Source organism: Ahaetulla prasina, chromosome 1 (genome assembly GCF_028640845.1).
Source record: "Ahaetulla prasina isolate Xishuangbanna chromosome 1, ASM2864084v1, whole genome shotgun sequence".
Classification (NCBI taxonomy): domain Eukaryota; kingdom Metazoa; phylum Chordata; class Lepidosauria; order Squamata; family Colubridae; genus Ahaetulla; species Ahaetulla prasina.
Genome location: NC_080539.1, coordinates 55,248,856 through 55,261,898, shown reverse-complemented (window position 1 = coordinate 55,261,898; position 13,043 = coordinate 55,248,856). Strand labels below are relative to the sequence as shown.

Sequence of the window (13,043 nt, the reverse complement as noted above, 5' to 3'; positions counted from 1 at the left end):
ACTGATGATACTCAGCTGTACTTTTCCACCCCGGACCACCCCAACGAAGCGGTCGAAGTGCTGTCCCGGTGCCTGGAAGCTGTACGGGTCTGGATGGGGAGAAACAGACTCAAGCTCAATCCCTCCAAGATGGAGTGGCTGTGGATGCCGGCACCCCGGTACAGTCAGCTGCATCCGCAGCTGACTGTTGGGGGTGAGTTAGTGGCCCCAAAGGAGGTGGTTCGCAACTTGGGCGTCCTCCTGGATGGTCGGCTGTCCTTTGATGAACATCTGGCGGCCGTCTCCAGGAGGGCCTTTTACCAAGTTCGCTTGGTCCGCCAGTTGCGTCCCTTCCTTGACCGGGATGCCTTATGCACAGTCACTCACGCTCTGGTTACGTCTCGGCTGGATTATTGCAATGCTCTCTACATGGGGCTGCCCTTGAGGTGCACCTGGAGGCTGCAGTTAGTCCAGAATGCAGCTGCACGAGTAGTAATGGGAGCCACTCGTGGCTCCCACGTAACACCACTGCTCCGTAGTCTGCACTGGCTTCCTGTAATCTTTCGGGTGCGCTTCAAGATTCTGGTTACCACCTTTAAAGCGCTCCATGGCTTAGGACCCGGGTACTTACGAGACCGCCTGCTGTTACCTTATGCCTCCCACCGACCCGTACGCTCTCACAGAGAGGGCCTCCTCAGGGTGCCGTCCGCCAAACAATGTCGGCTGGCGGCCCCCAGGAGTAGGGCCTTCTCTGTGGGAGCATCGACGCTCTGGAATCAACTCCCCCCGGCCTATGTCAAGTGCCTGATCTTCGGACCTTTCGTCGTGAGCTAAAAACATATTTATTTATTCAAGCAGGACTGGCATAAATAGTTGATTTTAAATTGGGGTTTTATTAATATTTTAAATTTTTAAATCTATTTTAATTATCAGCCGTTTAGTAATAGTTTTATTTTAAATTCTTTTTAATTGTATATATCCTGTATTTTATTTTGGCTGTACACCGCCCTGAGTCCTTCGGGAGAAGGGCGGTATAAAAATTTAATAAAATAAATAAATAAATAAAATAAACTACATGCAGCCCCACAGAAAATTAGTTTTTATTTATTTATTTATTTATTTTGTCACAACATCATACAAAAAGATTATATAGTATATAAACATATATATGAGTAAATGTTAGGAGGTATAAGCATATATATATATAGGAAGAAGAAAAGAAAAACAATAGGACAGGAACGGTAGGCAAGTTTGTGCGCTTATGCATGCCCCTTATGGTCCTCTTAGGAATGGGGTGAGGTCCATAGTTGAAAGTTTTTGGTTAAAGCTTTTAGGATTATGGGAAGAGACCACAGAGTCAGGTAAAGTATTCCAAGCACTGATGATTCTGTTACAGAAGTCATATTTTCTGCAATCTAGATTAAAGCGGTTAACATTAAGTTTAAATCTATTGGTTGCCCTTGTATTATTGCAATTAAAGCTGTTATTTATTTAAAGCTGTTAGTTATTTGTTACTAGCTTTTAATATTGCTGATTAATTATTGAAAAGCTTGTTTAAATCCTAGTGAATTGAATGAATGCAGTTTCTTGCCTATGAAGCAAAGATCACTAGAATTGAATCCTAGTGAATTGAATGCATGCAGTTTCTTGCCTATGATGCAGAGATCAAATGCTCAAACATAATTTGAAAAACTGGCTTATTTGGGCAGCAATCTTGTGACTCTTGGAGACCCAGGATTAGAGGGAAGATTCCATCCTCAAATAGGAAAATCCAGTGACAGTTAGACATTGGATGGTGATGACTGAAAGGGGAAGCTAAATATCAGATCACATTCCCAACCCAGAGAGCTATCTACATTAGCTTGATTTAGAATTATTTATTGTTAATTTATTAACAATAAATAAATTATTGTACATTGTTCAAAATGGGAAGGAAATATACAAGAGAAAGAGCTCAAAGAGATGGCAAGTCTCTTCATCCTCATTCTCATCTTGTCAGTTTAGCATTTTTGTGTTCAAACCAGTAACATTTTGGTCTGGTGGTTAAGGCCCTAAGTTAGAAAATGGGAGACCATTCTGCCTTAGCTATGAAAACCAGCTGGGTGATTTTGGGCCAGTCCCTCTCTCTCTCAGCCCAACTCATAGAGTTGTTATGGGTAAAATAGAAGGAGGAAGAAGTATTATACGTGTTCGTCATCTTGAGTTATTTGTAAAAATAATAAGGGTTGGATATAAATAAAAAAGCAAAATAAACAAGACAAACCTGAAGAAAATAATAATAGTTATTATAAAATAAAATGTATAAATCTGATAATATTAGCTTAAATACCGTGTTTCCCCAGAAATAAGACCCTGTCTTATATTTTTTTGAACCCCGAAATAAGTGCTCAGCCTTATTTTCATGGAGGTCTTATTATTTGGGGCGTATAGAGCAAGTTGGGGCTTCTCTTGCTATCTTACCTGATTTCCAGCTCTGTCTCCCTAACTCTAACCAGAGGAAATGGCAGGGACTGACTGCGCATGCATTTTAATATTTTCAGGGAGGGCTTATTTTTGGGGAAGTCTTATACCACATGCGTTCAAAAGCCCAATTGGGCTTATTATCCGGGGAGGTCTTATTTTCGGGGAAACAGGGTAGCAAAACTCTCTTAGAATAAATGATGTCCTAAAAGCTAAGCCACAATATACAATTTCCCATCACCATCAAGGAATGATAAAATAAGGCTTTCAACTATTTTCTGAAACTTAAATAACTTCCGTATAATTTCATTTCTATCAGTTTGAAACAAGTGTTTCTAGACCTGAAGGATTTTCCTTCAGATCTCAGGATAAAAAATATTATGTAACTGAAGTCATTTTCCCTAAATAATAGGGGATCAGCTTTCAAATGAGATTAGACCATTATGAAGAACATTGTATAAAGTAAAGAAAACAATAAAACAATGTTCTTGTCTTGCTTATAGGATTCCCAGACATGCCAGACTGATCAACATGGGAACAAATAGGTTTTAATTTTATGTATGAAAGCTATTTTTGTCATGTTAATTTAGCGTTACCTTATGGACAAATTGCATGGAGACCATTGATATTGTACCAGCCAAAGTTCTAAAACAGTTTTTTTAAAAAACAATTCCACTTTAAGGCTCGTTATAAGGAGGTTACCAATCATACACATATGGTGGAAAGCTTGATGCCATCTGGAGGACAGTGTAATTGACAAACTGTTGGTGATTATAAAGCATTCCAGGGAATTGCTGCTAAATCTACACTATCAAGAGAAGACAAAATAGCTAAGCAGATGTTCACTTCATAGGTTAGCCCCTTTCTCCAGACAGCAAAAATAGATTGTCATCATTATACATGTCATCCACAATAGCAAAGTAACCTTCTAAAACAATGGAAACCCAAAGGTGGACTGAAATCAACCAAATTTTTACACCTTCAAAATGACTCTGGTTACTTATTTCAGGTAGAGCCCTACTTTTAACTTGACACAGAAGAAATTATCCTCAGTACTGTCCCTATGGAATTACATAATAAAATGTTATTTAATTGACTTTATGAATTTTCTAGACAAAGTGCTTTTTTCAAGGGGACAATGATGGAAAATGAATCATATTTCAGAAAGAACTGAATAGGAGAATAATTATCAGATCAGTGTCAGTTCGTCAAGAACATCCCAACGGCATGTTTGAATTTTTCTATGCATTAGGTGACAATGATTATTAAATAGAAAATTGTTCTTAAAACAGAAGAGATTTGTAATGAATATGCAAAGACTCCTCTAGCACCCCACTGCTATTTCATAAAAGAAGGCTCGCGCAATAAACATCAACAATCAAATAAAGCTAACCTCCACATTCCAGAAAAACTGTACATGGTGCTTACACAACGAGGTAAATCGGGAGGCTTGAGTCCATCCATGCGAACAACAAGTGCTGGAACACCAAAAAGTACAAGGTATTTCACATAAAAAAATAGGACCTGGGCCAGTGCAAGGCCACCTGTAAGAATGCAAGAGAAAAATGCTCTACTTTAGTATATCATTGTAATATTTACAGTCCTCTTTTTCTAAATATGCTACTGCGTTTTTACAAATGCACTTTATTAAAGCATCCAGTATGTCTTTTTTTCTGCCTGTATCAGATGTGCACAGAGTATAAGTACCAAGCTCAGAGAGCACCATGGACCACGCAGTTCAACTCTAAGCTACAAATATTCTCTTCTATCAGTACTGTACCTCTTGGACAGATGCAGGATGGACCAACTTAGAAGAATTTGGCAAATTCATAGTGAAACTGAAGTGGTTCACATATAGAATTTCCATAAAATGAAGATAAATGTAGGCCATTTTTACTATGCATCTTGAAAAATTACAGCCCATTTCATAATACATTTGGCTTTTAAAATAAGGGTGCCAACTCACAACAAACCATTAGCTTTAGGGGAAAAAAGTGAGGGAACATGAATCACATTTCACAAGTCTGTCTAGAACAGTGGTCTCCAACCTTGGCAATTTTAAGCCTGGAGGACTTCAGCTTTGCTGGCTGTGGAATTCTGAGAGTTGGAGTCCTCCAGGCTTAAAATTGCCAAAGTTGAAGACCTGTGGTCTAGAAGACCCAGACTTCTTCATCTACTTCGCTGTACTTTTCAACTGAAAACTGTAAAATAAATTTCCAAATTGATTTCTTCATTTGAATAGAATGGTTGCTCCGGCCCTTATTTGCCTAGTTACTGATTTTTTTCAAAACACTTTTTCTAGAACACAGCTGTCAAACTCGCTGTCACTTTGCCGTCAGATGATATTTCATGAAGTTTTTCTCATTCACGGAGCTGGGGTGGGCGTGGCCTGTGTGCGACGCATCTGTGCTGTGGGCAGCCAGTTTGACAGTCCTGTTCTAGAACAAGGCTGAAATTTTATTTAAGGAACAATATATGATCTTAAAATCATCAATGCAAAAGTTGTAATAGGGTTTTTTTTAATCTATTCATTTCTACTCATCATTATGCAGTTTAACAACTGTAAGAATACAAGAGGAATATCACACTTCCATAATATAGCTAGGATTTCTAGATTGAAATGGTTATAATAAGTAAATATTGATTTTCTTTTCAGTGTAAATCAAGACATGGATCTGAAAGACAAATATTTATCCTCCAAGAACTATAAATCTTCATGTGCCCTAAATATTAAGTCAATACTTCATATATTCAGTGTTATTACAGATACTGCTTTACTTCTGCACCTAAATTTCTTTTAGCCTTTAATACTGTGCTGCTTCAAAGATATGTAACTCCAGGAGGGAGGGGGATGGACAGAATAAATGCTGCAATGTCTGAAAGTAAGAGTCTTTAAAATGCTCAGTTATATTCCCTTTTCAGTGCATTCTCATGGGACAGTAACCTGCAGTCTGAGAAATTGGTCTACAACATCTATCAATGTTCATGACAGCAAAAGCTAAAAAATGGAGTTCAGCAACATTTGGGGTTAGCCTTCTCCTATTTACATAAATTGGACTAATGTAACTCGTGTTTCTTTACATGTCAACCATGTATATTCTACAAATTGTAATGACAGGTGTGAGTGTCAGTCCTGTAGCATTTTTCTACAGCATTTATAATATATTGTTGATATTATTGGTAAAGGTCATGAAAATAGAGATTTGTATTGTACTGTATTCTGTTCTACCCTATTTGCCATCCAAAATATTGATGTATTGGTTGCACTGTTATACCCCTAACAGGGAATAGGAAGTACATAGCCTCTTTAACATAGTGCTCATCAGTTTTAAGTAGTATCTTTCCCATCCTCTACCAGGCCCAATATTTTCCAAGGCTTCATTTTCTAAAAGCATACAGAATGCTTTCAGGCAATGGTAGCAAATACAACACTTATCTTAAGGCTGAATAATACATGAAACAGACACTATTGGATGGAAATGAAATATCTTACAATATTTCTAATGATTAGATGGCTTTTCTTTTTGAGATTCATAAACCAGACCTTTCCAAAGATAATTCTACATGCTGCTTGATATGAATGAGAATTGCTTACATGTATTAAATGTGATAATTCTGGCAACATGCCCAAAATCTTTATTTTGTTTACAGACTTCTTGTCTATACTCAGAAAAGCCTCAGAAATCACATAGACAGACAGAAACTCCTAAAAGAAACACACACTGTTGGAAGCTGCTGCCCAAAATTGCTCAGAAAGCCTTGGGACTTAAGTCTCTTATTGCCAAATGTCTTTTCAATTCTGGAATAGAAAATATCTATTACAGATGCTAGGGCTGGACAGGTATTATTGCTTTGATTTTTGGTGGATAAATCTTTTTTGTGAAGAACAAAACATTATTTGCTACTTTAGGAGGTTGCATGGATCAGGGGTCTCCAACCTTGGTCCCTTTAGCAAAGCTGGCTAAGGAACTCTGGGAGTTGAAGTCCACAAGTCTTAAAGGAACCAGGGTTGGAGACTCCTGGCATGGATCATTATCCAAGCCATCTCTGAAGTTCAGAGGAAGCCCAATTGTTCATCTCCATGACAAACTCCATGGAGTTGTCGGGCCTTTAGAGAACTTCTCTTCAGAATGGAACTTATATAGAAAACCTTAACCTCTTAGTTACCGTATTTTTCAGACTATAAGATGCTCCGAAGTACAAGATGCACCTAGCTTTTGGGGAAGAAAACAAGGGGAAAAAAATCTTCCTCCCAGCAATTTACCTCCTTACAGCAAACAGCAAACAGCCTGATCACCTTCAGCACAGCCTGATTTAGCACAAGCAGCTGATTGGCGGTTGGATTGGCCTCCCAGAATACTGCCTATCAGCTATTCCAGGCTGCAGGGATTGCTACCACACATTGCTTCCATTGCCACCCATCACTGCTGACTCCTATCGCCACTTCTGCGTGCCCCATTTTTGGCCTCCATGCATCCCGTTTTTGGCCTCTGCATGCCCCATTTTCGTCCTCCGCACGTCCTGTTTTTGGCCCATTTCAGGCAGCAGGGATTGCTGCTGCCACCTATCCCTGCCGCCTGGAACGGGCCAAAAATGGGACACACAGAGGCCGAAAATGGGGCGCATGGAGGTGGCAAAAGGCAACAGCAGCGATGGGCAGTAACTGCAGTGACGGGCAGTGGTGATCCCTGAAGCCTGGAACAGCTGATAGGCAGTATTGTATTTTCAAGTACTATTCATTGAGTCAGTAATCTTTCAAAAAATAATAATAATACTTTTACTTAATGTTAACATTTCCCAGCAGTAACAATTCACTAATTTGAATCAATTCATTTTCAACATTTTACAAAAATCAAGGCTCTATTTCCATATATTCTAATTCACAAACATTGTATCATTCACAACTGTTGCATTTTCCTAATGTCATACAGATAGCTTTCTTTTTTAAGATTAAGGGTTAAAGTGTAGCAGCCACTACTAAAAGTATTAACAATGTATTATTTACAAAATTATATTCTTACCAGAAAACATTGTTTTTCTTAGATATGAAACATTCACTGGAATTTACTTTACTTACTTATTTATTAGACTTATAGCCACTCATTTTATATACAATAAATCCTGAGCAGCTCACAACAGTAACCACTAAAACATAAAAAGTACACAATAATCCTATACTGCACAAAATGAAGTGGCAAAGATATAGTCTCTAAGTAGATTTCCTATAAAGTTATTGAAGGATAATCTAGGAATAAGTTTTTGTATACTCATTTTGATTCTCCTTCTAGTATTTCTCTTCTCAAAATGGAATTCATATAACACTTTCATCAACTCTGCATTTCCAATTTTTAACTGTATTAGTGTCTTATACATTTTTGAAGAATATAACACATATTAAGCACTCATTCAGATTTTATAAGTGATCTATTGCCTTGATTAAACCCATTTTTTAAAAAAAAGTCTCAATCTGCAAGCTCCTTATCTAATTAATTAATTCAGTTCTGAATATCTGTCAAAACTAATTCTTAACAGATTCTTATGTGATTCCTTGTCCTCAACATACATGGAGCAAGCTTATTAGTTAATTTACAGCTAATTTTAATATTTTCTCATTTTTCCCAGTATCTTCTTTGGTTTTCCATTATTAAAGATATGTATTTAACCTGAAATGTGTGAAGATACTAGTAAAAAATAGTACTAAAGAAAAAAATGATTTTTCTGCAACCTCTTTTTCTTAACAGAATCAAATCATCTGTAAAGATCAGCATAACAGTAATTACTTAGGAGAAATGTTTGACAAATCACTATTATTCTTCCTAACCAGAGCTTCTCCAGTTACATACAAATCATCATCAGTTGTTGACATTGGATGGATAGATGGGTGGCTGTGATGCAGAAATTTTAAAAACTACTTTATTCAAACCAACAAATCTGTTTTATTTGTCTCATTGCTCTGTCCAGTGTTATGAAGAACACAATTGTTTTAAACTGGCCCTCTGCAAAAGGTTGAGATATATTGACTTAAAATTCCTTAGGCAGGTGCCATACCCGTGTTATTGCTTCAATATGGAAAAAGAGGTTGAAGAGACTTTTTGGCATGTTGAAAATTATTGAGAGTCTGAAAAGGCCTATCAGTTATGCTTAGGTCCATTTGTAGTGATCTAAACAATTCTAAAATACAGTTCAGAAGTTCTAAAAGTTTTGCGAGCAGCACAGTAAAAAAGAGCAATGGGAGCTTTTGAGACTTTAGAACTCAAGATTGTGTTATTCAATTCTCTTTCTCCGAAATGATCTTAGCACTTTGTGGATATATTTTGAAGCAGACAAGACATGAAGGCTTCATAAAATGTATAATATGCTAACTATATTACTGTATACATAGCCTTTAGCATAATTTTGGATACAGATGTTTTACACTTATTTCATATAATGTAATTTAATTCTAAATACATTCTACAGTTCTAAATATGTTTCTTACTTGTGGAATAAATAACATGGTAATTTATATTCAAGATCAAAATATAGCTGTGAGATATAACATGGACATATTTATATACAGTGGCTCTTGGCTGGAACTTCTTCACAGTATTCTACTCTGGTTGATTATTTTCAATGGTGCTTAAAATATTATGCATCAAACCAGCTGCTGATGGATTTACTTTCAAAAAGATTTTTATATTTTATTGGGTTAAAGCTATAGTCTTTTCTTGGCATGCTCTTTATATATGTTATAATTCCATTCTTAACATAATCAGAAAAAATGCTGAGTTCATACTGTCAGGATTTATTGGACTTTCCCATTCAGCAGCATGTCCCTTCTTGTATTTTGGCAAGAATGTTGCCAACAGAGAAACAAGGTTCTATGGGATCCATCTGAATGCACCACATGATCTCTAGGATCTAAACAAAAAAATCAAGGTCAATGTGACTTTGACAGTTCTTTTAAGCATCTGTTTCCATCTGCCTTAAACTCTTTGGACCCAATCTCGCGACACAATTTTGTGAGTGGTCTGCTCATGGAGTGCTGGAGATAGGCTTAGGGTTAGAAGAAAAATTGCTTATAAAGACTAAACAATGCAAAATAACGTTCTTGATTGAGGAACCAAGTCTTGGTTACTCAGGCTGCTATAAAAATTAATCTTTCTATGCTGGTTGAAATCAGGCAGGAAAAGTTTTGATCCCTCAATGGAAGGTTTCCATTATTCCAGGAGAGATCTGAAAATCTTACGTATGTGGGAATGAATCTCATTTGTTTGATGAGAAAGCTACCAGACAACTTTTGGATGTGGTAGGAAGACTGAAGAAATGGGCTACACTGGTGTAAAGCCTTATGAAGTCAGAAAAGCAAGAATAAGATCCATTCCAAATACATGTCTTTAATGTTAGTTTGTGACAAAAGAAGATTTTTGAAAACTAAAATCAAATTCCCAGCCCTAATTATAGTGAATAAATTAAAGTGGAGTTTCTTTGAAATGTATTTTCTTGTGTCTCTCACATCTGGACTGTGTTCCTTTTCTTATATAAACCAAAACACCTCAACCTCCACTTTTCACAGTTTCTCACAAAACAGCTTCAGAATCTGTCTTCAGAACTTGTTCCCCTGCGAGTGTTTGCAAATGAAAACAATGATGGCGGCAAGCCTATTTATTAAGTGCCTACAGTGCTTACAAATGTCTATTATGTGACCTTTTCTAATGGAGAAAGGACATACTCTATACCAGTGGTGAAATCCAATTTTTTTACCACCGGTTCTGTGGGCGTGGCTTGGTGGGCATGGTGTGGCTTGGTGGGTGTGGCAGGGGAAGGATACTGCAAAATCTCCATTTCCACCCCACTCCAGGGGAAGAATACTGCAAAATCCCCATTCCTTCCCCACTCCTGGGGGAAAGAAATTACAAAATCTCCATTCCCACCCCACTCTGGGGCCAGCCAGAAGTGGTATTTGCTGGTTCTCTAAACTACTCAAAATTTCTGCTACCGGTTCTCTGAACTGCTCAAAATTTCCACTGTAGGTTCTCCAGAAACTGTCAGAACCTGCTGTATTTCACCCCTGCTCTATACCCATCCATAATGGAGAGAAAGTTTGCTCCTGAAACATTGACCCTTAAAGATACGCATGAAGCTGGAGAAGACGTCCCGACCCAAAAAAAAAATCAAAGAGTTTTGAAGATATTAAAGCAAGCACAGAAAAAAGGAACAAACTTTTGCATGTAAATACTTCCTAAGTATAGAACTAGATATTAAAAATAATTTTAATAAAGCAGAAGAGCAATGAGTTCAAGGATGAAAATATGATGATGGTCAAAGTGGAGCTACAGGCCTTTGTTGGCAGTCTACTTAGTCACACAGAGCTCCCACTAAACAATTCCATAAGTTTTAGAAAATTCCATGTGCATAAGTCACCTAAATGAATTAGAGACCCACAATGAATAAGGCCAAAGAGACAACAATGAAAAGCAATAGGATTGGCTGAATTCACTTCAGTTTTACTAGGAAGAGAAATCTTACTCTTTTTAAGTTTGACCTAACTATTGGCTTTCTTCCCATGGGTGTTTTTAACAGAGAATAGCCTCTGTTGACTGTCATGTACCACCCTGTGACTGGGTTTTTTGTTTTTTGTTTTGCTATTAGCCTAACAAAGGTGGAAGACAGTATTGTCCATGGAGAACTCTAGAAAGTACATGAAAAAATACACTGAAATGTATTTCACATGCAAACACTGTTCAAAGACATATTTAATCAGGGCTGTTGAAGAGCTAGGGGAAGAATCCCAAAATATAATAATTAGAAGCATGTAGGGAAGGGATCTCCAACCTTGGCAACTTTAAGACTTGTGGACTTCAATCCCCAGAATCCTCAGCAAAGCTGGCTGAGGAATTCTGGGAGTTGATGTCCACAAGTCTTAAAGTTGCCAAGGTTGGAGACCCTTGATGTAGAGTAACTATCTTAATGTACCTTAAAACCATCATTTTAAATACTCTCTGTGCTATAGTACAAATACATATTTTATTTTCATAAGCCTACCCACTGAGGGTCACAAAGATGGTGATGGGAAAAAGAAGAGCTGGGTCTAAATCCAGCTGCCATGCAACTACTTTGTTTCACCCATATCTCTCAGCTTAAGTATATTAGATGGGACTAATGACGATGGTCTGTTTCAATAAAGCAACCATCATATTTTACTCTAAGGATATTTATAGCCCTTAGGTAAAAAGTATTTGCATAGTACATGAACTGCATTAGATCTCATTAAATATCTTGTGCCAGAGTCTGTATTTTCTTATTTCAAAATTCTTCCTGCCCAACATTATTTGAACAGCACAAATACATTCCTTTGTTAATAGTTCATTATCATGTCAATGAATTCAGAGACACCAAAATCTTTCATTAAAAAAATAGAAACTTTAAAACTGAATTTAAAAATAATTTTCTGGGTTATTAGTCTATAAATTAAAGATATCAGCCACAGCATTTCATATTAATTCTGAATCAAGAATGATTATTCCTCAATTTTAACAATAAAAATGAATAGTACTATTTCATGCTTGAAAGGGTACCAAGCAGTGATATACATCATCTCTTTTTCAATATGACCAAAGTATAATGCAAATTCATACTTTCTTATTCCATAGGGCTACAGTAGCTATGGCACTTAATGTATTTTTTTTAATGCAAATTGCTATCAACTGGTTGTGCTAATCACTTTTAGATGTACAACAAATGTAGATTGAGGCATGTTTATTCATGCTTTCATCTCATAAAACTATATTACATGAAACTGCCTATGCAAGAAGAAGCAATACTAGCTGAAAAGACAGCTGCTAGATTAGTGCTTGGGACAAACTATTAGGAACAAATGGTGCCAAATTTCAAAAATAATTAATAGTTGTCAACTTGATGTTGGTGCTGGAATTAAGCTCAAGGCACAGATGTTATCCAAGGATGAAATCCAATTGTCTCCCCTAGCTTCTACACAAGACTAGGAGATGTTAGAGGGAAAAACAAGCCTTAACTCTTAAAACTATTAAGGAAGCTCTATCCCCAGATGTCATCCATTTCTCCAGATACTGTCTACACTAGTGCATAGTTGCCCAAATGTTCTGCCCTTTAAAGGAGAACTAAAGTACATGACCAGTGAACTGATAGAGGAGCCATCTCACATCTACTCTAATTGGGAAACATACAGGGTGCTTTTTGGAGAAATTAGTACTTCATCCATGCAGCAACTTTCCCTCTTGAAGACATAGACAATGTTGAACAATGTCACTCCTGAATTTAGTGGGGTTAACTTCTACTTGTTTTGTTGTTCTCAAGTAGAACTTACTAGTCAGGGGTGAAATGCTACCGGATTGGACCGGATCGGATGAGTAGGTAGCGGAGATTGGTTCTGGTTCACCGATCCAGTAGCAATCGCTGGCTGGCCACGCCCCCGAACCACTCCAAGGCCTGCAGTCCAGCCTTCGCAAGCTGGACACCGGAACACCAAGAAGGCAGCTTGCCACCTGCTCGCCCGATCCGGTTGAGGAGGCAGCGAGCAGGGGGCGACTCCGGGGCCTCAGGGAATGGGGCGTCCCTGGGCCCTGGCCCCTGACCAAAGGCGAAGG

At 37.6% G+C, this 13,043-nt stretch overlaps 1 protein-coding gene across 9 annotated transcripts in view; it reads right to left on the bottom strand.

Annotated features, from left to right (window-relative positions):
• Positions 1-13,043, bottom strand: part of HHAT (hedgehog acyltransferase) — a 246,873-nt gene that overhangs the window by 126,647 nt on the left and 107,183 nt on the right. For all 9 annotated transcript variants that reach the window (XR_009152958.1, XM_058165305.1, XM_058165308.1 and 6 more), the window contains one exon: positions 3,833-3,983. Coding sequence is in view for 8 of the 9 variants with exons in the window: in XM_058165305.1 (XP_058021288.1) it covers positions 3,833-3,983 (151 nt within the window). In the remaining variant the exon portion in view is untranslated. The remainder of the gene's footprint in view (positions 1-3,832; positions 3,984-13,043) is intronic.